The 25,062-nt window shown below is 42.5% G+C and overlaps 1 protein-coding gene and 1 long non-coding RNA gene across 3 annotated transcripts in view; one reads left to right on the top strand and one right to left on the bottom strand.

The window, feature by feature from the left end:
- The window catches only part of LOC112985042 (uncharacterized), a 35,891-nt gene extending 21,156 nt beyond the window's left edge, over window positions 1-14,735 (bottom strand). Inside the window, exons 1-2 of the long non-coding RNA XR_003259653.2 lie at window positions 14,545-14,735; window positions 11,045-11,113 (exon numbers count right to left, since the gene is read on the bottom strand). This is a non-coding gene — a long non-coding RNA (uncharacterized LOC112985042). The remainder of the gene's footprint in view (window positions 1-11,044; window positions 11,114-14,544) is intronic.
- A 273-nt stretch (window positions 14,736-15,008) lies between these two features.
- On the top strand, window positions 15,009-23,965 carry PAQR3 (progestin and adipoQ receptor family member 3). 2 transcript variants are annotated; one of them, XM_026103368.2, is made up of 7 exons: window positions 15,009-15,421; window positions 15,500-15,662; window positions 17,543-17,698; window positions 18,541-18,675; window positions 20,038-20,128; window positions 20,433-20,581; window positions 21,085-23,965. In XM_026103368.2, exons 1-6 carry the CDS (start codon window positions 15,237-15,239, stop codon window positions 20,573-20,575), a joined length of 873 nt encoding a protein of 290 aa, XP_025959153.1. In that variant the 5' UTR covers window positions 15,009-15,236; the 3' UTR covers window positions 20,576-20,581; window positions 21,085-23,965. The 2 variants fall into 2 exon arrangements, with proteins under 2 accessions (XP_025959153.1, XP_025959152.1); XM_026103367.2 differs by having other exon boundaries at window positions 18,478-18,675.
- The last annotated feature ends 1,097 nt before the right edge of the window (window positions 23,966-25,062 follow it).

Below are 25,062 nucleotides of genomic sequence, written 5' to 3'. Positions count from 1 at the left end.
TACAGCCCCCTCAAGTTCTCTTTTCAGAGGAACATTCATTTACATAAACAGATAATCCCAGATAAAAATTTCCATTAGACAAAGGTGAAATGGATCAATTTTCTCTGCCAAGACAAATCTTAAATCTTGAACAGATAGGGTCATTATTACACCAGGCCCATTTCAGAAATAATGTATTAAAAAAAAAATCAGCCGATAGCAGCCATTTCCAGCTTTCCAATTATCTTTAAGAAAAGCTTATTCTGTGGACAATAAAGCACATTACTGCACAATATGATACAGTCCATAAAGATCACAATGTTTTATGAAAGGTTAAAGAAAGCTCAGCACATTTAGGGGAATGTCATAACCCACAAAGTCTTTCAAGACTTAACTGAATCCATGCGCAGGCTGTGCAGATACTGTGCTATGGCTTGCAGTGCTCCCTTCTTGGTATCAAAACAGCACACAAGGAAGCATATGCCACCCTGGTTCCACCCTGAATTCAGGTACTCATGTGTCGTAAAACAGAAGATAAGGGAGGCACTTGCACAGCTCTTCTTCCTCCAGGGAAGGAGTTAATTCACCCATCCCTACTTTATGTGCTGGGGAAGAAAAGACAGTCTCTTATGAATACTTACCAAACCATGAGGTCTCTTTGCCCTTGTCTTCAAATCAAAGGGCTTTCCTCAACTCATGAGGATGTCTGACCACACTGAGAGACCCAGGAGGAGGTCGCTGTCTGTCTCACCCGGTGCGGTGCCCCATCTCTCTCCACCTACACCCTCGAGCGGGCTCCGGCGATAACGTAGCAGAAATGAAAGCACAGCCTTTCCTCCAGACGCTGCCCACTCGCTGCCCGGCCATGGGTTCCTTCACTCTCACGCCAACCGCAGTAGCCCTCGATGTGATGCCAGACTAAAGTGGGCAGCTCTCCAGGCCCAAGCTCTGGGGGAACTGAGAGAGGCAAGACGGCAGAGGCAGGAATACCCTCCTGCCGCAGAAAGGCCACGTCGCTCTGAGGTACTACACAACTTTGTCAGGCCCCTGGGAATGGAGTTTATGATGGGTGACAGCAGCCAGAGTTATGTGCTAGAAATCACTGTCTAATAGACACAGCCATCAAAGCAAAAACAAGCAGCAACGTACCTGACTCATGTTTCCATCTAAAAGGAATCAGATTTATTTGCCAGATAGCTAGCTGCTACTTACAGACATCACATGAGGAAAGGGGAGAGCAGTGATACGGGGCAAGAAATAGGGATCGTAAGAGAGGACCTGCAGGAAGGCTTTATACCAGTCAGCACCAGATGCAGTCCTATAAAGTGCTAAGCACTTTCATGAATTAATGTGATGAGGCTGCACAGCCTCGGTGAGAGGCTTTGCAGGCCCTGCGAGAGCTTTAGAGAACATGATGCACCTGTACATGATACATGTACATGATACATCTGTAGATGTGCAGACACCAGCTCTGAAATACAGGAAATTACAATTACCTGTAAAGAACTGGAAAACACCAGGCAAGCCTGGACACAGCACTGCAAACAATCTTCCACTGTACCACAGTGTAAGGCAAAGTCATTTTCACTCCTTTGCAAAAGGCAGCACAAGACCTTTGGCAGAACTAAAGCCTGCACAGTTCTTTCCCGAGCAGGGAGCTCATTCAGTCACTTTGTCGCTCGTGCCTTCCACCCTATCTGTTCTTCTGTTCTTGTTGGGGATGGTCTTTTAGACTCAAAGCTCTGTGGAACAGAAACACCATGTTGTTTGCCATTTGCCTTTAGAGCAACCAGCACTCAAGATCCCCAATTTCTATGACCTCTGGTCATCATCGCAATAGAAAATGCCAAATCTATGAAGCAAACATTAATCTTGGAAAGGAAGTCCAGCATCCACCTAAATGCAAGAAAGATGAGAAATGGTGGACCACAGCAAGAAATTTTCAAACTTCTGTTCAAGGCTCTTTGGGTTTTGTTTCTTTTAGGATTTTTCTCTTTGAGACACTGACCTAGAGGTCAGTTTCTTCACATTAGCCTGATCATATTGAGCAACTGCTATTTACCTGACAATAGCGAGTGGCAACTGTGCTCCCTCTGGGGCCTCCTCCCCCAAAGCTGCTATACAGGGGCTGTGTATTTGAACCCCTCAGAGAGAATCTAGTGCTTCATGAGAACTTTGCCTGTTCATAAAAGGAAAGATGGAGTACTATGGGTCTTCCTGACAGCTAAGTTGCTGTTCTGTAAGTGCACTGATACTCACAGAGCAAACACTTGCACTTCTGAAAATAAGAACTCTTTTCACTCTCCAGCTAGTCAACAAAAACTGAGACATATCCGATCTGAAGAGAAAATCTATCTGGAATACCTAACTGCTGGTTAAAAGAAAAAAAAAATCACCACATGACCAGTAATGGAAGCTTTCATCCTGAAACCCTTTCCTGCTGGAAATGCAAGTACCTTTTATCAACATTAAAAGAAAAACTTGACATTATGCAACTATACAATCATATTGTTAAATATAACTATACATACGGTTGATTAGTTAGTTGACAGCACTGATGTCGCATGAAATTATGCACCCTGTAAAAGATTAACGCTCCTCTGAAATTGTATCTGGTCAGATTCGCCAAGCCAAGTTGGTGTCTCTCTTTCTGTTCTATATAAAAAGGACAGAAAGCCTGTAGCCTTGTTTTAGCGCTTTAAGAAAATTATAAACTATTAAAAGAATCACTTTTTGCACAATTTTTGAATGAGTATTGAAACGGTAACTGAATGCCTCTTGTTTGGAAAAAGGTGATTTTTAGTAAGTTAAATAAATGCCCTAGTTATGAATTTAAATAATTATTTTTCTTGCGGAAAAAAAAAGAAAAAAGAAAATACCTTTGCTTTGTTCCCCCCAACAAACAGCAGAAAGAGGAGGGTAGAGGAGGGACTTTGGCTGCCCAAAGAGGGGCCGCTAGATGATCTTTCTACTCTAGGTTTGGTCCCACATGCCTCTGCATAAAACAAGTTAACTGTTGTAACCCAGAAAAAAATCCCAAGCTTTTCCTTTGAACCAATACAGCTACAAAGATCAAGGTGGTGTCTGCTCTGCCTCATCATGCAACATTTCAGCTGAATTTGGATCGGCTGAAGATGCAAGAGTCACACAGATATAACAATAATTTTGCTTTTTAAAATTACCAGGCTACATGATTAAAGCGGCCAGGCACAAAAATCAGCTTGCGATGAATAAATAGAAACTTGTGGTTCACGAGAAGACAATAAATGCCTGTCTTCCTGATTTTATTAAATTGTTTTAATTTTGTGCTGAGAAAACCTTCCAAGTAGAGCCATACTTTCTTTCATTGTTATTTGAAACTTTTTAATGTGTGAAAATAGTTACTATTGCAGTAGCTGGAGTATCAGTCATAACATCTAATGATGTGGAGATTGTTGCCTTATAAAATTCACAGCTGGGTAGCTACATGGCTCAAGGCTAAAACCTATTTTAAAATCCAGTGTTTTAGGAGGCAGAATGTTTATTAAAACATTTTGCCCATTAAAAATATATGACACATCATCGGTCATTCCATGTGATGCAGTGCCAGCCCTTTTTCAGGCAGTCCACTTGGGATGACTGCCGAAAACCTGGCAGGCCTGCTTGACAAGCCTACATCCTAATAATTTACTAGTCCACCAAAAAAAAAAAAAAAGAAAGAAAGAAAAAAAAAAAAGCATTCCAACAGCCTGAAAGAAACTCACCAGTGCCCTTGCATAGCATGCCCGGAAATTTGCGCTCACACATAGCCACGCTTGGTCTCTTCCCACTGCCAGTCAGAGACTGACATTCAAAAAGGTGATAATTGCTTGATCTGCTCATGTCACAAGTTATCGTGAAATAATAATGAGGCTGTGGCTCTTTTTTTTTTGTTTGTTTTGTTTTCAGAAATGTGATGGAGAGAGAAACACAAACACTCTTCCATTGATTCCACAGGTCTTTTGCATCCACTTCTGAGAGCTGGTGCATATCTCAACTTGGAGAACACAAAGAAGAATACTATAAGACTAAAAAAATCACAAATCACCCGTCACCATTGTTTAAGGACAGACTTAAGTACTCCATAGCAAGGATCCCAGTCTTCATGGGAGAACTCTCTCTTAAACACACACACACAGTGAAGTCCGTGGGATTACCAGGGGAAACGGCTGCTCACTAATGCAAGTTCACCAGTTCACCATCCCGTCTGACCTTAGAAAGAGCAACAGTGTCTGCAGCCATTAGTTCAGAAAATTACCTGAAAATCACTCATAGAAAGTTAAGACGACTTGGATACAGAGAAATGGATGTTCAGAAGTCACCTGTTCTCCCAGGACTTAACATAACTAGGAATTATGTCTTCCCAATTAAAGATATGGCTGCTTTGACCACTCAGCATCTTCCTGCTGAATCGAGGAGAACGCAAATGGAATGGAATGAATTCCATAAATGAACTCAAAATACATAAAAAGCTGGCCTAGGCAGCCCACAGAGCACAACACAACAAGCTGCTTTCCATATCTGCTCTCTTAGTGCATCTTGCTCTTATTTCTGACAACACAAGTTGGAAGAAAGGAAACCAATCACTACCACGGGGAGCCGGTCATAGACTATTAGTTTTTCAACAGAGTGCAAGTTATTTGTTGCGCATTCTACAACAACTCCTTCTCACTCCAGCTGGAAGCCACAATTTTCTCCATGTGCTGAGAAACATCACAGCAGTTCACAGCTGTGGGCAGTGTTGTAGTCAGGCCTTTCCCTATTCTAGCAGCATGGCCAGCGAGGTCTGCGAAGGAACCGAGAGGAGTCACTCGCTGGACCGCTAGCACAGCTTCTGGATACGAGAAAGCAGCTCAGCAGTAGGAGAGTGAAGGCGGACTAGACTGCAAGAGTACAAGGAGGATGGTGGGTCCTCAGATCAGAGCAGGTAAAAACACTTTGTTCGGTCTTTGCCATGTCACATGTAGCCGTATTTCTAATAGCATTGTGTTGGTGTTGGAAATCTGTTTTCCCTCCACAACACACAGTGGAAAGGCCAAGCACAGCATGGACAGAACAACAAAAACGGCTGTTAAAATATTTTCCCTGTATCAGCAGAGGTTTTCTCAAGGAAGTTCAAGGGGGAATGCACCCAAATATCTCCTGGGGACCCAAGAGAGCACAGCCCTTCCAGTGGACCTTTGATTTTAAAAGATCTCAGCTGAGCCATGCTATGGACTACCGCTCCAGCAAAAAGAACACAGCATTTTTATACTTTACACAAAAATGTCCCCATTGCTAACATCCACAAAAATAACCATGAGCTCATTGCACACCCCCTTGTACGACAAAGCATGGATACTGTCATATTCATACTGTACACATGTTCCCAAAACGTCAGCCTTTCCTAGTGATAATAAAGTGATTGAAAATTAAAGTGCAGTTCTGGGCAGGGAAGCAACTCTATTAAAAAGAGACAGACAGACAGAGACCATGGCCATTGCCCGTAGCTGCTCCTAGCTGTCTTCCAAGTTCTATATATTAACTAAGCTTATGTACAAATGCCATTTTTTTTAACTACTGTCAGCACTGCAAAGTCCATACAGCAGCAATAGAGCAAGCTGTTCTGCCTCATGCCTCATCAACATTTCTCACACTCTGTATCAAAGCACAAACATTAGCAAATTCAGCTGCCCTTCAAACTTCCAGCTCCAGTCAGGAGCAAGCATCTGTGCCTGTTTAACTCCTTCTGAGGCTGCAGTGTGTTTGTGCGCGTGTGTGAGAGAGACAGACAGACAGAAAATATCCTATCTTGCCAGAAATGCCCATAATAGCCAAACCCAATTCTTCTTCTCCATGATACGTGGCTGTAGGACAAGCAAGCGAGAGCTGTTGAACTCTGCTCACTTTCCATCATTCCATAACATCCACTCTTCCCTCCAGCTACCAATCCAAAACCCTACCTAGCAGCACAGATCAGTGCGTCAGCTGTAAGCTTTCATAATTCACTCGTACCATTCAGCACGTCTATGAGAATCAAAAGACGTCAAAAATAGAAGAGGCACACTTCAAATGGTGCTCTAATGATATGGCTGTCGTCAAGCAAAGAGCTTTCAATCTGCCAGTCACTCAGAAACAGAATAAAGATGGGCTTTGGGCAACAGTAACAGAATTTCAGCTCCTTCATAAAATTGTGGTGATGCAATAGTGTGCTGTGACTTAGTGCGTGGGATGCAAATAGGGAGTTAAATCTCCACCCCATTTTACCTAAGTATGGTATCAAAAGCAGAGACCGTATTATCTTTAGCCTGAGATTATAGAAAAAGGAGCAAAAGCACAACAGGATTCTCAAGGTTGGCCCAATTGCAGTCCCCTGTATGATACGCTAATGAGGCTTGTATGACAGACGAGATAAGATACGAAGCATGGCTTGTGATCTAAAGGATATGGCAAGGAAGATGCAGTGGGAGAGCAACAGAGAAAAAAATCAAACAAATGCTTATAGGACTGGGAGAAGATCTTGTACGGGACTTGCTTAATAGCTGATAATAAAAAAAAATCAACACTTTACTTTCAATATCTAGATGCAATTGATGAAATAATTAAACACTGATAAAAAAGGAAACTACGCAGGAAAGCAAGATACCAATCTCTTCCTGTCTCTCCCCTGCAGAGAACTCTTAGTCCAAGTAATCGCTGAAAAGAAATATTCTAAGGCTCCTGGCCTTGCATGGAGATGGGAACGTAGCATTTATTCACGTAACAGCTACACAAATAAAACACATGGAGAAATAAAATATTAAAAACAATTTCAGGATTTTGCTACTCATACTATATTTCATTCTTCACCGACTGCCCAGAATTTCCCAGTGCACTGTCTCTCCCATACACGTTTGCACTTAAAGGTCTCAATGCCTTTAAAAAGCCAGGCAGACAATGAGGATGACAGAGAGAAGATTAGCTATATATCTCTTAGAAGATCAAATTCATGGGATTCAACTTTTAGTAATCAAGATAACTGAGGAAAACCTACAATCTCAGAGTACAAATTAACTAGCAATGGGAAAACCCCAGTCTTGGCAGACAGGCAACAATATCCAGTATGCAGCTAGCAGAATGAGACAATTGTTCCCTCCCTGTTTCCCAGACCATTCTGTCCCAAAGCATTTTTGGAGGCGAGGCAAACCTTTAATTCGATATCTCAAATTCTCAAACTATACCACTGCTGCTTAGCAGAGATCTTGGCATTTAGCAACACATTCAGGAAAAAACATGATTTGCATATGCTGAGCTTGGCAGATGAGGAAAAAACAAGACAAAAGTAATGCACTGAATGATCAGCTTAACTTCTTTGGCTCTGAAATGACAGATTTTTTCTTCTGTAGCCCTATCCCTCCTTTGACCTTGAATTTCTAATACTGCCTTACCTACAGTACTCTCCACACTGCTTCATACAACTGCTGTTAAAAAAAAATGCAAATCACTACAAATGCTGGAGAAAGTTGCAAATAGCCATGTCCCATTTTTCAGCAACAGTTCATAAGCAAAAACTGCAAATGCCTTTCTTTGAGTAATTACAGGAACTGCTTGAACATTAGCCCAGCTACGCAGTTTGATTCAGATTCAAAGTTCCCTCACAGTAAGAGCTGGAGAAACTGCGTTTTGGAATTAGGGAAAGGCTACTTTATAAGAACCAGTCATAAAGTCCAAACCTCATCTAGATCAAAAGTCACCTCTCTAGGGATTTTCAGATCCACAGAGATACTAGATTTAGGCTAAAACCCCTTAGGCAGAACTGCAAAAAACCACAGATGAGTACCTTATGCTCAACGATCCTGGGGGATACAAAAACATTGTGGTTCTCATCTTTATTAATGGTTATTACCACTCAACAGCCGTGCAGTTCTTGGATTCACAAATCTCTTAACTCAAAAATATACCTTAAATCAGTAGAGAGCAATAGCAGTCATGAAGAGCAAAACGGTGGTGTGTGTTAATGCATTAACATGACAGCTTCTAGCAAGAGACAACCGCAAAAAACACGGCGTTCCTTTCCTTTCGGAGGTTGCCACCCGTATCTTATTACCATTGCCTAACAGAATCACCTCCTGGTATGTTCCATGTGAGAGAGACAGAACAAAATGAACAAGTCCCCGTGGACAGCCCAAAGGTGCTTCTCTTCTGAGGGGGGAGGTAAAAATTGCCGAATACAAAGGAAGGGGCATCAGATGGTCTCAAAAGCCAAATACCCAGGCCTTGTTTGGGATTACAGCAGCAGTTCACAGATCAAGTTTAAGAGCACATGAAATGTTTGGAAGGGATTCTAAAGAAGGCCGAGTAGATTTAGGCAGACAAATCCTGTACAGAATCCAACAAGGAGTATCTCCTATCACATTTACAAAGACATTCAAATACCAACATAGGTCCTTAAGCAACAGCATGGATTTATAACAAAAGTGATGGAATAGGCACCTGATCTCCACTGACACCAAGAAATCATTCTGAGCATCTACACAGCTCAAAATGTGATTGAACATCTTTGAAAGTCCAGCCTCTCCTCCCTCATGCTCTACTGAGAAGCCACTATAGAAGTCACAGCTGTGAAAACCACAACTGAAGGACTATTTTACAGAAAGGCTGTTTTGCCCTGGTAACCATGTCTTAGTAACATGGTCCCCCTCTACAGAAATTTGCTCTCAGGCTTTGGCCAAGTGAGGGGCAACTGTGATTGTCACAGGAACGATCTCGTTCTTATTTTAGAAAAGTCAGAAACCCCGAGGTTGTCCAGAAGTGGAATTACCGTATCAACCAAAGCTGTCCGCAAGTCCTGGAGTTTCCCCCTCATCGTAAATAACTCAAATGAATTCACAGTGACTAGAGAAACAAAGCCTCTGTAGTCAAAACAGTTTGTCTGGAAATGCTTTCTGTGGTGGCATGAATTCCAGCTATGATAACGTTTTATAAGCAAGCTGGGCTTAGAGAGACCTTTAAATATGAAAAGAACATGCTCCCAAAATTCAAGATTCCACAGAAAGTTCTTTTTTTCCCCCACTGATTTCACTGGGAGCAGGTTGTTGTGCTAGGAAATACCATCCCACATGACTAAGCAGCTTTCCAAACAGCTTCTTCCTTTCCCTAAAAATTCCCCCCATTTCTCAAAAAAAAAAAAAAGAAAATTCATGTCTTGTCCCCACTCCTCACCACTCTCAACTTCAGAACCTACCGAGAAAAAAAGCCATTTGTCAATTAATTCCAGCCCTTTAGGTTCAGGACTCTATCATGCTGCACAATTGTTCATGTGCGTCTGCTTAATACAGATGGAAAAGATGCAGCTAAATTGGAAAAAAAATAGTAGGCTGGGTAGAAGAGGTGCCTTCTTCCATTGTGAACACAGTGCATTTTTTGCTGACTGTAAGCTCTCACACGGCAGGAAAAAGCCCAAATGCCATCCTTGCTCTTGCTATTGGCAGCTGTTCTCTTATCACCAAAGAGAATTTATCGCACCACTGACAGATGCTGAGATTCAGAAGCCGGAGCTGAAAGCCAAAGGGATTGAATCAGAAAACAAAAACGCCAAAAAAAAAAAAGAGGAGCCCTACCAAAACAAGTCACTTCATTGCACACATTGCACATGCATCTCTCCACGGGGAGAGGAAAAGAGAGCCTGAACCCCCACGACAGATGTCAGGCGTTCTGTTTCGGGCACTCCTGGAAGCTGCTCAGGTTCTACAGTGAGAAGCTTGGTACAGGAAACCATAGAGAACTTCACCAAAAACGCGAACAGATTCAGTGCAGGGAAGAAAGATGCATCTCAAGGGAAGAACGCCTTGAAATCAAGCATTCTTAGTATTAAGGTCACAGACACAAGGTACTCACATCCCAAATGCTCTCCCATGAGGGGAACTGGTTGGTTGGGGGTGCCCCCGGGATTCCTGTTATTTCTTTCCCACCCTTCTAAAGACTCTCGACTTCCACAAGGCTATGAACCTTATGTCCTTATATGTAACTCCACCACATATCAACATCAAGTAGTTGATTTCACAGATGCTCTGGCTACTTCCAAGAAGGGATGTGACAGGATTTGTCTGTTCTAGATAACAAGGGGCTTTAAATAACTTTATTTCCTGATGTAACAGTCATCGTGTACGTACTCCACACAAAAACATGACCATTTGCAAGTCTTCTTTGCATGTATATACAGCACCAAAACCGCTTTATGCACATGAATAAATACACAGTTATCTGTGCCCGTAAACCAGTGGCTATATTTTATTCACAAGCTTTGCATTAAAGCATACTCATGAACACAATATTCTGATATATACCTGCCTCCCCCACTACCCCAAAGAAAATATGAATGTACTTATATACAGGTAAAGAGAAATGTAGGTATACACTGACACAGTCATGAAAAAGTCTCTCAAGTGTAAGCTTTATGAAAAGGAAGACATGCAATACCTTCAACTAACATCCCCAAATGTATTTTCTCAAGTAAGGAGAGACTGATGACAGATTTCATTCCTGTGCACTGACTTGGCTCTTTTGAAAAACTTGGAGCAAGCCAAGTTCTCCCACAGCAGCAGATTCCAACAGTGGGAAAAGCAGTTCCGGGGCGCCTCCCCTTTCTTTGCTCACAAAGAGCTTACGAAGAGCCCAATCCCCCATTAATGAAAATCAGGACGTGTTTTGCCAGGCATTTAAGAAGAACGGGATCAAATACTGAATCAAACATTCAAACAAACAAAGGAACATCAGCACTCATCTGAGTTATAGTGATAGGGGTCTGCAAGAAATGGCACTGCTGCGATAAGAACCCAAGTCACAGTACCAGTTCTTTGTTAATTAGAAAGTCAATGAAGAGGCATCTGATTGAGCTGGCAAGTGCAACAAATTCCTTCCCGCCAGGACAGAGGAAAAATGTTCAGGCTGATTGTACAGTGCCAGAGTGACATCTGGAGGAAGAGCAAAGAATGTGCTGGTGGGGTGGATTTTCGCACAGCACATTCACACCTTTGAATTTTCCCAAGTCACATACAACAAACAAACTCACCCAGATTCTCTTATTTACCTCCTCTTTTGCAGCTGCCACAGTCCAAAAGGCAGTTCTGTGAAATCTTGCTCCCATCGGTTGGCCGCGCTAGAAATGTGGAAAGTAGGAAAGCCAAAAGATGAATCAGTGCCTCAAAAATGGACATTAAGAATGTTTTGCCCCTATTCATTCTTTCGGTTTCAAAATTGAACAACCTTTTTTTGCTCAAATTTTGTCATGAGTATTTAAGGAAGTGTTTTGTTTGGATATTTTTTCTTTTAAGCCCTTTTTCCCCTGAAGAAATGGAGCAGAATGGGGCAAGACATAAAAAGATAGTGTAGTAACATAAAAAGTTGCTATATAACAGAATTGATACTGGTTAATTACTCTAAATAAATTTGCTGTTTTTTACCTATGTTTTCCTTAAATTACAGGCTAGAGAATTACTATTAGATACTTCATAAGCCTAAACAAGACATTACGCAGGCAAGATACTTCAAAAAACAAACTAGAAATGCTTTGTTTATACTGACAACTAGCAGATTTTAACTCAGTAGGGAGCAGTTAGGGTCGTCAGGAGGCAGTACGTTAGTTCAGTTCATTTATGATCTCCTCAGATTCCCCTTTGAAAAAAAGACTTCCCTACATTTGTCTGCACAGGTGATCTTGGTGTCAACAGAGAAGCGTGAAATCTCTCACGTGCATCTGTCCTTATCCCCAGTCAAGCTTATCTACCAGTAAAATTAGGAATACAGTACAGGAATTAGGGCAAGCTACTAAGTTACTGAAGGAGGTCAATTTAGTTCAAAACTATCTTGCCCAGATGGCTAATTTCAACCACTTACGCATGCAACACAACAGTTCAATAAGCTCTAAACAAATACTGTAAGTAATTACCTTAAAGCTGCCCTAATTGCTTCTCAATTTTCCCTAGTAATTAAACCTGTAACACTTCTTCTATCAAAGCTCCAAAGCTTTAACAGCCAATTACAGCTTCTTTAAAAAAGTGGTGTCTTCTCTGACTGCTTCTGACTGAACCCTTTCAAACGCTTGGAATTTAATTGAAATTGCACAGGGTTTAGAAACAAAGTGTTTTCTCCAGGTATGATGTTCTCAGAAAATTAATGATTCAATGGACAATTCAGAATAATTCAGGTTTTAGCTTGGCAAGAACTTTCTTAGAAGCACTAGGCTTAACAAAAGCGACTCCACACTTGGGTGAATAATAAATCTCCTCATTTACCAGTGGGAGCTGGCAAGAACGCGGCTTCCCCAGCTCAGCTTCACAACTGTAGTGGCTTCCCAGGATTGACAGGATTCATTTCTCTGAAGTAACGTGGCAGCCATATTCTTACTCCTCTAAATGCACATGTGTGCATAAATACATCTTCTCTCCCCATTTCTTGACATGAGAGTCGCAAAGAGAAGAGCTAATAGGATATTTGTTGGCAACAAGGCTATTGTCACCGTGCAGAAATCACTCCCGTTAGCTAGGTCCCAGTAGCAGCCTCTTTTGGAGGTTCTAGCTTCCAAGTGCAGTAGGTTGGCAAAACAGGACATTTTCCTATTTTGAGCACAGCTAATACAGGTCAACCCAAAACTGAATTGTTCCTCCATCTAGGAACAGGAACACCTAACAGCCTATGAATTGCTTCCCTTTCTAGCAAGCTACAAAATAACTCCTTCATGGCCTTCTACCATTTGGTTTCCAGGAAAGTAGTATCTGAATTTTAAACTTCTCTGTGAACCTGTTACACCTGGAACTCACAGAGCCATCAGCTGACTTAGCTCTTCTCAGCATTGTGTATCTGCAAGGTCTTTTATTACACAGTACTTCCTTGAGTACCTAAAATAACTGCACTGCCTGCAAAAGGGGTATCCTGTGCTCCATCCTAAACGTAACTGGCAGTACTACCTGGGTCTCTTCCCGCCACTCAGAACTACGTCTAACGATCTTGTTTCAGAATGTGTTTCTCTGCATAACTTCTTCCTAAAAATCTGTGGAAACTGTCCCAGTAACTCCTGCTTCAGAAGGAAGCCACAAGTCTAGACAAGGTAGAAAGAAAACTGTGGAAAGCTGTGCCTAAGATTATAAAAGAAATGTAAGAAAAGGACATCTCCACTCTCAGTCAAATCAACATGTTTTTCTAAGTGAAAATGTCTTCATGGAGTAAAAAGAAAAAAACTAATATGAACTAAGGAAGTAAAAATCCTAAATATGGGAATGTCTCTGGACTGCTGGTCTTGATAGAATGAAACACTGGACAGCTTATCTCAACCACCAAAAAAAACCCCAACATTTCTGCACGGTGAGTCAGGGAGTCATTAATAACAAGCTAGGGAGAAGGGACAAAACAGAAAGAGGGAAACCATATGGAAAGGAAGAGAGAAACTAAAGAAGAGAGAAATGAACTATTCAGGTGTATGCTTAAGAAACATTAAGAAAGGTGAGAACATGAAGAAGTTACTTAACGTTATTTTGCTGAACTACTTCTGCGAACATGCTTCCTCTGGATACCTCTCCTAAGTCCTGACATACACAAGAGAAAAACGCACCCAGAGCACAAAACAGCTATAGAGGAGACATAATTGTCAGCTAGGTCTGGAAAGACAGCAAGAATCCAGTTTCAGAGCATTCACAGAGAGAAATCTCAGTGAATGATTGACTAAGAGAAACGTTCAAGAGCTATTGTTGACCAGAACGAATTAACTAGCGTAACCAAATGATATAACATGGAAATTTGGAGGTTATGGAGAGCAGCATTACCACTTTTAAGGCTGCAGCACCTGGTCTTTACTGTCATTCTTAAATGCCCATCATCTTGCATCCTTTTTTTTTTCCCCCACAATAAAAATTTCTCTGCTATGGGAAAACCTCTCAGACTTGTCATACCATTTTGGTGAAGTACTTGAATGTTTTGTTTGAAGCAGACAAAGACCTTGGAAGAACACTGTATGATAACTTACTGGAGAGGAAGAGCAAGTGAATTAGCATGGATTACTGTTCAAAACACTGGTTTTCAACTTTGAAAATGAAGCCAGATACAGATACAGGGATTCAGCTGAAATCAGTTGAAAACTTCCTTTTCCATTTTTTACAGCAGCTGACAACTGATTCACAACTTTTTTTTATTTAGGCAAAGTAGATCATTTAGAAGAATCCTCTTCACCAAAAATATATTTTTTTTGTACTTCAGGATACACAGGAAAAAAGAAAATGCTAATAATCAGTATCCCAATTAACCAGAGCATCCTCTTACAAGGCGCAAGTATGATTACCACAAGGAATGAAATTCTTAGTACTTTTTGACTTCATGTTCCTGTTTCTTGGCCCATGTTTTAGGAAGGTTTGCATGTTCAGGTCTACCTAAAAGACCTGACTTACGATTTTTTAAAGCAAAACACCTTTCCCCGCGAGTTCCTCAGGGAAATTTAGATTTCTTTTTGATAATAATAATATTCTCTAACATGAGAATAACGTATCACTTCATTATATACCCTGTTACAGGAATTACATTTGGAAAATGAGTCATACGTACGCTTATCACTGACGAGCATTGCTGCCTTTTGCAGTACTTCGGTCCTATTTTGAGCACCGACCGAGAGCACGCACAAGCCTGGAACTAGTGTCGCACCCCAAAATGAAAAACTCCCCTTTCAGTGATGGGTTTTGACACAGCCAGTTTCCTTTGAAAAGTTTTGGGAAGAAAACGGCACCGTAAGCATCTGTCACAAAATCACAAGGCCAACAAGCAGCCAAACATTAAACGCTTAAAGCTGGTATTAGGGAGCATCGGAGGCTTCAGAAAGACTTTGACAGTGCTATCGGGCGCCTGGAAACCCGGGGAGACACGGTTACCTCAGCGCGCGCCCGCGCGCCCAACGGCCGCGCGCCCAACGGCCGCAACGGCCGCCGCGCGAGTAAGTGACGCCACGGCAGGCCCCGCTGCCCGCCACGTGCCGGGCCGCCCAGGGGCGCGCAAGGCGCAGGCGCCGCACGAGAACCACGTGGGGCAGCGCGGGGAGGCGGCGCGGTGACGCCATAAGCCCGCGACTCCCCAACGGTCGTAACGGCCGCAACGGCCGCTCGTCCCCCGGGCGGGCTCGGCGCCCCCTCCACCCCCCCACCGCGGGCGATGCGCGCCGGCCCCGCGGGCGGCCGGTGAGGGCCGGGGGCGGCGCGGCCGCCGATGCGGCGAGGGGGGAGGGCTGAGGCGGCGCGGCGGGCAGGATGCACCAGAAGCTGCTGCGGAGCGCGCACTACATCGAGCTGGGCAGCTACCAGTACTGGCCCGTGCTGGTGCCCCGCGGCATCCGCCTCTACACCTACGAGCAGATCCCCGTCTTCCTCAAGGACAACCCCTACATCACGGACGGCTACCGCGCCTACCTGCCCTCCCGCCTCTGCCTCAAGAGGTGAGGGCGTCCCCCGGGAGCGCCGGGCTGCAGCGCCCGGCCCCGGCTCACCGCCCCCTCGTCTCTCCCCTCTCGCAGCCTCTTCATCCTGTCCAACGAGACCGTCAACATCTGGAGCCACCTGCTCGGCTTCGTCCTCTTCTTCACCCTCGGCATCTACGACCTGACGGCGGTGCTGCCGGCGGCCGGCGCCTCCCGCGAGGACTTCGTCATCTGCTCCGTCTGCCTCTTCTGCTTCCAGGTGAGCCCCCCGCGCTGGGCCCTGGGCGGGGGAACGTCTGTCTTGGGGCAGGAAGGGGTTAAATGCCGCTGACTCCGCTTGCCCCCGTTTTGGGCCCGGAGGAGGTTGAGGGTAGCACTTGGCCGCAGCTGAGGTCGAGCAAGGTGGACTGGAGTCGGGCAGGGGTGACCGTGCTTTAACAGGAGAGGTTTGCTAAGGGTTATTGCAGAGTGTGTGTGTGTTGGGGGGGGGGAAGGGGGGTCTGACTTTAGTACTGCCATCCCTGACGCAGACAGCAGCCACTACTGCTGAAAAGGGGCATCAAGGGGAAGATGAATGGCAGATACAGCATGATGCAATCCTTCAGCTGTACTGCAGCTTTTGCTTTAACCTTCATGTTCCCGAATTTGGTGAAGGATAGAGTGTGTAGTTCTCTCTCTGCTAGCACAGCGCCCACCTTGCTTTCATGTTCCAGAAGTTACTCTGGCATTTAGTTATCCTTACAAAATCTGCTCTTCCAGTAACTTAAATGGCTGCAAGTAACTTATTGCTGAAAGCAATTGTCCTTGTGATTTTTAGTAGATGCACCGTGCATTGAGACATTTGTCACAGAAAACTGTAGCCCCTTCAAAAATGTATGCTCTACAAGACATTCTTGCTGCTATGCTGTATGGCAGATGAGAGTCATTACTGCTTAAGTTAGAAACAAAGCCTAAGCAAAAAAGTTATTGGTAAAATAAATATAGGAAAAAAAAAAGGGAGGATAGTGGTAATCCACTTTCTGTAGCAAAAATAGAAAAACAGATGAAATCTTTTTCCTGTACTCATTAGATACTGCTTTGATACCTAAGGCCTTAATTCCTTTCATTCAGTTCTCAAAAAAAAAAAAAAAAAAGAAAAAAAAAAGGAAAAAGAAAAGCACTTACTCTGCAAACCATATTTTAAAGCAAGTCAGATGACTTTGTACAAGACAGCGTGGGAAACATAGTCTTACTTCAGCAACAGACTAGGCAAGTTAAACGATGACTGTTGTACATTTCATTCTGTTGGCAAGGATTTGTCCTAAGTACAGGAAGAAAACATCCTTTACCTGCTATGAGCAAGAGCACGCGTGTCTCAAAATATATCTGTTCTTTTCTCAGCAGCAAAGACTTAAAATATATCATCACTTTACTGCTGAAGCTCTTGTGAAGTATACAATCCCTAAAAGAAGCATGCAGGGCCAGCAGCATGAGTTTTGATAGAGTGACTCTAAGGAACACTGTCCATATTCCCTCAAGAACACAAAAAGCCTTTGTATAACTAGAAGCTGGTAGACTTCCTTAGTGGTGAGGGAAGTACTTTTGTCTTGCTTTCTGCGCTCCTGTTGCAAGATGCAGGGTAACACAAAACAAGTGTCTCAGGGAAAAATTCTGATGCCAGCTCAGTAGCAAAGTGGCCCGTGTATTGGAGGAGTGTAGGAGATGCACTTCTTCTGTGAAAAAACACTGGTTCTGGGCACTCAGGCTGGATTTAGGCACTGGTTTCTACCTGGTGTAGTTTGGCCACGCTGCATTCATCAACCCACTGTACTTCTGCAGACATAGCTTTTGCATACCCCTGCTCTGTAGTTGCTGGCTCCTTTCTCGGCCTTGGGCCCTTGGCCCCAGTAGCCTAGTTTTCTTAGCTGTGCAGCTTGTGGTTACTAGGACATGCAAAGCTTTGTTTCTCCTTCGGTCTGCCAGAGAAGCTTATGTTAGTTTCAGTTCATTACTGACAGGAATCATAGCTGTGTGACATCAAGTAACACTGCATAACATGTAACAAGTTATTTTTATGCTGAAAGCTTTAGAGTCCGAGCTTGCTATAATCCCTCTCAGTTTTCAAGAAATTAATGCATCTCTGTTTGAATATTTGTGTAGGTCTGTATGCTTTGCTCAGTAGGATATCATCTTTTTTGTTGTCATCGCTCAGAGAAAACCAGCCGGCGATGGATGGCGTTAGATTATGCAGGAATTTCCATCGGTATCCTGGGCTGCTATGTGTCAGGCGTGTTTTATGCATTTTATTGTAACAACGTAAGTTTAAAGCACTTGTTCATGTGACATTTAGTACCTGTGATCTCGTTGTCCTGGTTCACATGCCTTAGGAAAGGGGTTCATTGCATAGTGTGCAAGTAGTAGGTAGTCAGGAGAAAGGCGGGGGGAACAAATAGTTTCATTCAGATGTCAGCACAACTGTACTTGCTCAAGTGATGGGCAAATTTAGGTTTGCATTTTTAAGCCGTCAATCACACAAGTTTCAAGGAAATTCGTAAGCTTGTATGAAGGCAGTGTAAACTTTATTTTACCTTTTGTCAAATTCATGAGGTTGATTATGGGACGTATCCCAATCACAAGTACTTTAAACATAATTTGCTACAAAGTAGCTTACATGGGGTTGGAATAAGCTTATTTTCTGTTCACCTAATAGAAGACCAATAAAAATAGTTCCCTTCAGTCTTGAGTTACATCCACGTTTGTAACTTGGCAGCTTCCTGATAGGCAGCGTAGCCTATCTGAAGTAGCCATCTGGTAGTTGAACTACTCAGCTTAGGTAAAGGTGTATTTAAAATGCATTTTAATTAAGGCACTGCTTGGAATAAATGGCTTTCTAACAAAGTGTGCCTGAGCCATACTTCCTCTGTCAATTGATTGATAGGAGTCCATTCATTGAACCCTTCTCATTCGTGCTCACAGAAGTGACAAGAAAACTGAGACATCATTGCATTTAGTAACCTCATCTTTCTACTAAGAGCTTACCTTTACACGTGATGAGAGAAAACCCATCAATTTGCTTTCGTTTCTTTTTTTCTCAGTACTGGCGTCAGGTATATTTAATCACTGTGCTGGCAATGATCTTGGCAGTATTTTTTGCTCAGATTCATCCCAGTTACCTCACACAACAGTGGCACAGGCTGCGCTCCATCATCTTTTGCTCAGTGTCTGGATATGGAATTGTTCCTACAATCCACTGGGTTTGGCTCAATGGAGGGATTGGTGCATCTATTGTACAGGTAAAAAAATAAAATAAAAATCAACAAATAGCCTTTTTTTTTCCGCTTTGTCTTCCCTGAGTTCTCTTATTTTTCCTTTCACCCTTTTGGAAGTGAGGGGGAAATAATGGTAATTTCTTTAAGCAGAGGATTTCTGTGTATGGTACTATCTAAATGCAAACACTCATTTATTGAGAATCATCAAACAGGTTGAATAGATAAAATCTGTTTGACTAATTTATGAAGAAAAAAAAAACAGGGACAAATGTGACTACATATACACGTATATGTACACACATATATACATATGTGACTGTGGGGCAGAGCAGCCTGCCTAGGCTGACCACACCCCAGCTCACCCCAGCTGAGGAGCAGGAAGCAGTTTGTCAGGCTGCACAAGTGCCCCAGGCCCTCTGCCTCCACACCTTCAAAGAGAGAGGAGCAAGCAGACTGTGATGAAATCTTAATTTGCTCCCTCTTCTCTTCCCACAGCTTGCAGCAAAATCAGTATTTGCATATGCAGCGCTCTGCCTTTTATACAACCCTCACTTAACATCACTGTGAAGTTACCAGACTATTTTCCTGTTCTTGTTATACCACTTAAAATTATGGCTAAAGGTTACACAGCTCTGAAAAACAGGAACCACAGCAGAGCTAGAGAGGATGAAGTTGTGCCTCAAGATGAGAAACCTGGAAATCATTGCAATTACCCAGGGCCATAATTATGCCAAAAAAACACCCTCACTTTCCGCAGCAAGCATTAAGTGTGCAAGTTCTTAGAGTGGCACTTCATGAGGACTGTCATCTAGGGTGATGACTTAGCTTGATCTAGAGCTTGTGCTGGAGGAGAACATTTATGAGTACATGCGGTCTTAGACAAGGCACTTAACACAGGGCGTGTAAAAGCCAGATGAACAGCTTTTTTGCAGCTTAGTTTGTCCTGGTGTAGCAGAACAGTAGATGCAATACTCACTGTATTCCTGTGAAAACTACTCCGTTTTTAGCAACAAAACTCCCCGTTAAGGAAAGTTAACAAAAGCAACCTATACCAATGGATTGCTTTCCAGTCACCAGTTTGATGCTTTAAAATCTGGTACATAATATAAAATGTGCTCATGGCTTCTAAGTTACCAGCTGGGAAACCTTGATTGCGTGATCTGTTTTAGCAGTTTCCTCCCCTCCCACCCCTCCAGTCATCACTGTGATCCACACTACTAAATAAGCTTTCGAGATGAAGTTGTTCTCCCTTAGCCTGGCCTTTTTGCGCAATATCAACGATCACATTCTGTTCCACAGATAATGCAAGTAGTGAAGTAAAATTCAGTTTTGTCATGCCTTTGTTTATAGACAACGTTTTTTTCATTCATTCTTTACCTTTTGCAGGAGTTTGCTCCACGTGTGATTGTGATGTACTTCATCGCTATGGTAGCTTTTCTCTTCTATATTTCCAAAGTCCCAGAACGATACTTCCCAGGTAGGAAAATCTCTTCAGGGTGTTCTTTCCTGCAGTTAAGCTTCCTATAGTGTCACAGTCCTTGCTGCGAGTCCTGAACTTACACTGAGATCATAGGTTGAGTATGTTCTACATTAAATATTCTCATATAGAGTAAAACACTGTGTGTAGTTGAATCAGAAGTAGTTAGAGATAATTTCTAATAATGTTTGTGAAGAAACTTAAGCCGAGTGTAGAGCTGAGCTTCTGAGTGATAGCTACTTGCATTGCCTGAGCTATTGCTGAATTTCACAACTTACCTATCTCCCCTTTTTCTTTCCAACAGGACAATTGAACTACCTCGGATCTAGTCACCAAGTATGGCATATCCTTGCAGTAGTGATGTTGTATTGGTGGCATCAATCTACAGTTTATATCATGCAATATAGACACAGCAAGCCCTGTCCTGAGTATAGCATGGACTTGTGAGTGAAGGTATAGCTGTTTTCATACTCGTGGGGAGGAGAAGTTCTAACATGTATAGGATTAAATAATCTCACTTTTAACACATCACATTACAGTTAACCTTCCTAATCTTTTTATTGCCTCCAAAGAAAATGGTGACTGGTGTAATGTGTCTGTGTAAATAAAAAAGTAGTCAACTCAAGACCAAGCTCTCCAACTAAACTATACTGCCGGGTTGCATGAGGCTCCAAGAACCTGCAACACCCATGGGCAAAGTTTCAGAACAGGCTGGACAGATGCATGCCAGGTCCCCTTCAGCTCTATTGCACCCTTTTAAGTCTGCAGCAATGACCATTTTTTTTGTTCCTGCAAAGCCTTTACTTAAGTTTTTTTTGCCATATTTTAGCTTATTAGGCATTTATCTGGTTTTTTTTTTCTTTTTCTTTTTTTTTTTTTTTTAAGAAATCAAGGAAGAGGTTATTTATTTCCTGTGGATATTAAGTGACAAAACCTCTCTCCCCACTATCTTTCAGAGGCGTCTTACAGCAATGAAATTTCTGATTATGAGGGTCTGGACCTTACCTAGAGGCTGAGCTATGGAGTTATGCACTGAGGCGGTTCCTCCAGCATCTCGACTGTTTCCCCACTTGCTGGGATGCACATTATCAGGAGTTTTGAAGCAAACAACAGTGCCCAGATCTTAGATTAATTTCCTTCTGAATCACTTCCTGTTCTGCAGTGAAATTCAAAACAGGTCTTCCCAGACTGGGTGATGGAAAGGTGGGCCATATAAGAAAGTATATGGATCACTGTATTCCTTTCCTGATGATAAACATGGACAACAGATGTAAGTACTCTTAATAAGCTAACAGACCCTGATACTGGTTCAGTGATTTGCAGGTTTTGGTTCAAGTGCAAAATGAAGGAACAAGCTCCTAACTGCATTCTTTTAGAACTGTGATAAATGGTTGGACCTCGTCTTGGATCTAAATCACATCAGTACAGTGTGCTGTATCTTTCAGAGTCATTGTCTGAGTGATGTGGTTATGCTTAAACATCAGTACAGTCATGTATAAAATGGAATTCAGTACAGTCTTTTACGTTTATAGAAAAGCTTTTTGGCTTGCTTTTGGAAGAGGACAGCAGATATCATCCACTGTAGCTTCCTTCATTACAAATCTTCAAAGTAGCTCCCGCAGCTATGGACTGTGCCATTACTTCAACAACTTGTTCAAACACACAGATCTCTTCTGTGCTTGTAAAAATACTGTTCTGAAATATTCTGAGGGTAACAGCAGTGTTCAAGTTCTGTGCACTCTTGTAGTCTGACAGTTGCAAAGTTGTTTTTTTTTTTTCTTTTTTTTTTTCTTTTTTTTTTTTTTTTTTTTTTTTTTTTTAAGTTCCGTGGGTTTTTCTACTTCCTTTTACAGGTATAAATTAAACATCGTATTTGAGTTAGTGATACTGCTGTGGATTCCAATCACTGAACTTGGCCTTTTAATATATCATGTATTATGCTGTACTTTCAGCACTTTCTTACTGAAAAAAAGACTTACTGCCATAAGTTTTCCCCACAGTAAAAATAATTGCCTTGGGTTTTAAAAACTGTCATTAAACCATGCCTTGTAATATGAACACTAAGGAGACTTGAAACATGCATAGCTGTAACTCATCATACTTTAGCTCGGTAGATGCCAGTTTTCCCAGCTGGATTGGAATTCTTCAGATTTTGGGGTTAGCAACAATTTTTAAGCGGCTTCTGTACAACAGTTGGCTGTGTTCACAGTTCAGTTGAGCAGTGGTAGCAAATGCTGCTGCATGGTATGATCAAGTGTTAGTCAGCATTAGTCAACGTTTTCCTCTGCATGCGTCAAGATGTTATTAATCCAAAACAGTTATAATCTGGAACCATAACAGTTGAAAGATACGATTGCATCAGCACCAATAGTGTCAGAAAGCAGGTGAACCTGTAACTGTTTCTGCTATGGCTAGAGGCAGAAACATTCTGTTCCGGGATTATCACAGGTGGTACAGGTGACCTCACGAGAAACCCATATGGTATGTAGAAATATCTTCATTCTGATTGTGTGATAATCTGACAACAGTCAGCCTGAAACATACTGATAGTAGCCTTTTGCAATTTTAAACAAGTTGTCTTAACCACAGAAGGACCAGGAAGAGATGATATTGCCTAGCATTGGGCTCGGAAAACCTTAAGCAACAATACTAAAAGCTGCATAACACACAAGAAAATCCATCAGCCTTGCCTATCCTCTGCTGTTGCCTTTGTCCTCTCAGAGGATGTCCTCCCTGAATGGGTTTTAGCTTACCAGTAGTGATAGTATAGCACATTTCTCCCTTCAGGTCTGGTGAGCCCTGCTAGTGCAGGAGGACCATCACAGCATCACTCAGAGGGAAGGGACCTCAGTGGGCCATTAGTCCAGCCTCCTGCTCAGCTGGGCCAGCACCAAGTTCAGAGCTGGTTGTTCAGGGCTCTCTTCCTTTAGACCTTGGAAAACTTCCAAGGAAGATGACTTCGCAGCTTCTTCGGGGCCCAGTTCCGATGTTCGTCTGGCCTCGTGGTAAAACGCCCTTCTCCCTGCGTGTAGTCAGTACTGCCCCTGCTTCAGCTTGCACCCTCGCACCGTCTTTCATCCTCTGGCCGTGCCTCTCCCTGCACAGCAGGCTGCTGCTAGGTCCCCCAAAGCCACCACCTCCTCTCCTGGCTGCATAGGCCCAGCTGCCTCAGCCTTTTCTTGTAGGGGCTGTGCTCTAGCCCCCTGGCCCTCTTGGCAGCCCTATGACCAAGGAGATGCTGTCAAGGGAATAGTGATACCAACTTCACTGCAAAGCTTTTGAACATTCATCTGAGATGGAAAGTGCAGGGTGCGAACTCCTGTACTGGTATGCTGGCGTTTGTTATGAGAGGATAATGTTAACTGTAGATGAAGTTCATCAACACAGTGTTTTTCTCAACTCCAAAAACACTTAATGGCAAGAACTGACTTGGCATTTAGAATTTAATACCCACACCTTTGAGCTTTTTCATGTGAACACTGAACTATTCTTTTTTTTTTTTTTTTTTTTTTAACTTGACAGCCAAGCAAGTTTCAAGTGCACTAATGACTACTACTGAAGCCTAACAAGGAACCTGCAAGTAAAAAAGCCTATTTCCAGTGTTATGTAAATGATATTTGAACAGTGTGTGATTGTCTTGAGAGCATATTGATTTTGTAGTTTGCTAGATTTTTTTATGTAAACTCTTAACTACTGTAGCAGTTTTCACTGGATAAGGAAACTGATTGACTGCTAAGTTGTACATTTTTATTACCCTGATAAAATTTATCAAGCTGCATGACACTGATTTATGTAAATATTGAACCTGTAAATAAATTTTGGTTCATTGGATGTGTACTTCAGGTAACATCATTCTTGTTTTTAATACTATACTCAAGAGTTTCATGTTAGTGAAGTGGAATACGTGAATTGCTCAGCCACAGAACCACTGGCAACTCCCCAGAATTTGAAATAAATAAGGAGACTGTTTCTTACATTACCAAGAACACAATCTAGATGGGCAGGGCAAGTGTTCTAATTGCACTGCTCTATTGATATTTATTGCACTATGTTTTTGAAAGAGCATCTCCAGGGTTTGTTAGACATGTGCATCTGCAGATTAACTCAGTTTTGTTACCACCTTTTCATCTAGATTGTTTCCAAGTACAAATAATGTCTTGTTTGTACCTTAAGAGCTTGGGCCATTTGTCCTTATCACTTAAACTTAAGAGAAAGGTCTGTTTGCTCTGCATCAACTGAAAACATAGTACTCTTCCCATCTCAACTTGGTAAAGGTACTTTTGCCCTTGCAGAAGTAATCCAGCTGCATCCTAAAAACAGGGATGAGAAGTCAAAATATGTGCCAACATTTGTACAGTAAACCCTCCCCAAAAACCACACAGCTAATAACTGCTCCTGTAACCGCAGAGGCTCAAAACAAACCAACCCGCTATCGTAGCTGGAACTGGCAGAAAAGCAATCATCTTGTGTGTCCTGCCGCTCTAAATACACACAACCTGCAGCTACAGCCAGTGGCAGCAACCAGCAGGAATCAGTCTGCACCCTTTCCTTCATGGCAAGCATATGTTCCCACACTTTGAGTGCGCAGCTAGTGCTCACAGAAGAGTTTTACACCTACACCTGTAACACTCAGGATTCCCACAAGTCAGCTTCCTCTCAAACTCACCCAAGCCTTTAAAGCGAGGGGACCACGCATACAGAAAAGCCTTAGCTGTCAACATGAAACTAGCTGTTTAAAAGGGAGAACTTAACAGCCACCTTAGTTCACTTTTTATCAGGCACAGCCTCCAATTAAACTATATTTCTTTGTGGATTTGTTTCTAACAAAGTTAGACTGAAATGGGCAATAGGCAGAAGACAGAACAACCAGGATGTTAGCTACTCTTTAACAACTGGGTCCCACTGCCGCTATTCGTCCTTCTTACAGTTTTTGT

The sequence above is a fragment of the Dromaius novaehollandiae genome, chromosome 4 (assembly GCF_036370855.1).
Source record: "Dromaius novaehollandiae isolate bDroNov1 chromosome 4, bDroNov1.hap1, whole genome shotgun sequence".
NCBI classification, from domain to species: domain Eukaryota; kingdom Metazoa; phylum Chordata; class Aves; order Casuariiformes; family Dromaiidae; genus Dromaius; species Dromaius novaehollandiae.
This window is presented reverse-complemented; position numbering and strand designations above follow the sequence as displayed.

Excerpts from the sequence above, each read along its gene's own strand:
- PAQR3 (XM_026103367.2), top strand. The coding sequence starts at position 15,237 with ATGCACCAGAAGCTGCTGCGGAGCGCGCACTACATCGAGCTGGGCAGC. Across the intron at positions 15,422-15,499 it reads TCCCGCCTCTGCCTCAAGAG|CCTCTTCATCCTGTCCAACG; the intron begins GTGAGGGCGTCC and ends CCCCTCTCGCAG. Across the intron at positions 18,676-20,037 it reads TTGGTGCATCTATTGTACAG|GAGTTTGCTCCACGTGTGAT; the intron begins GTAAAAAAATAA and ends TACCTTTTGCAG.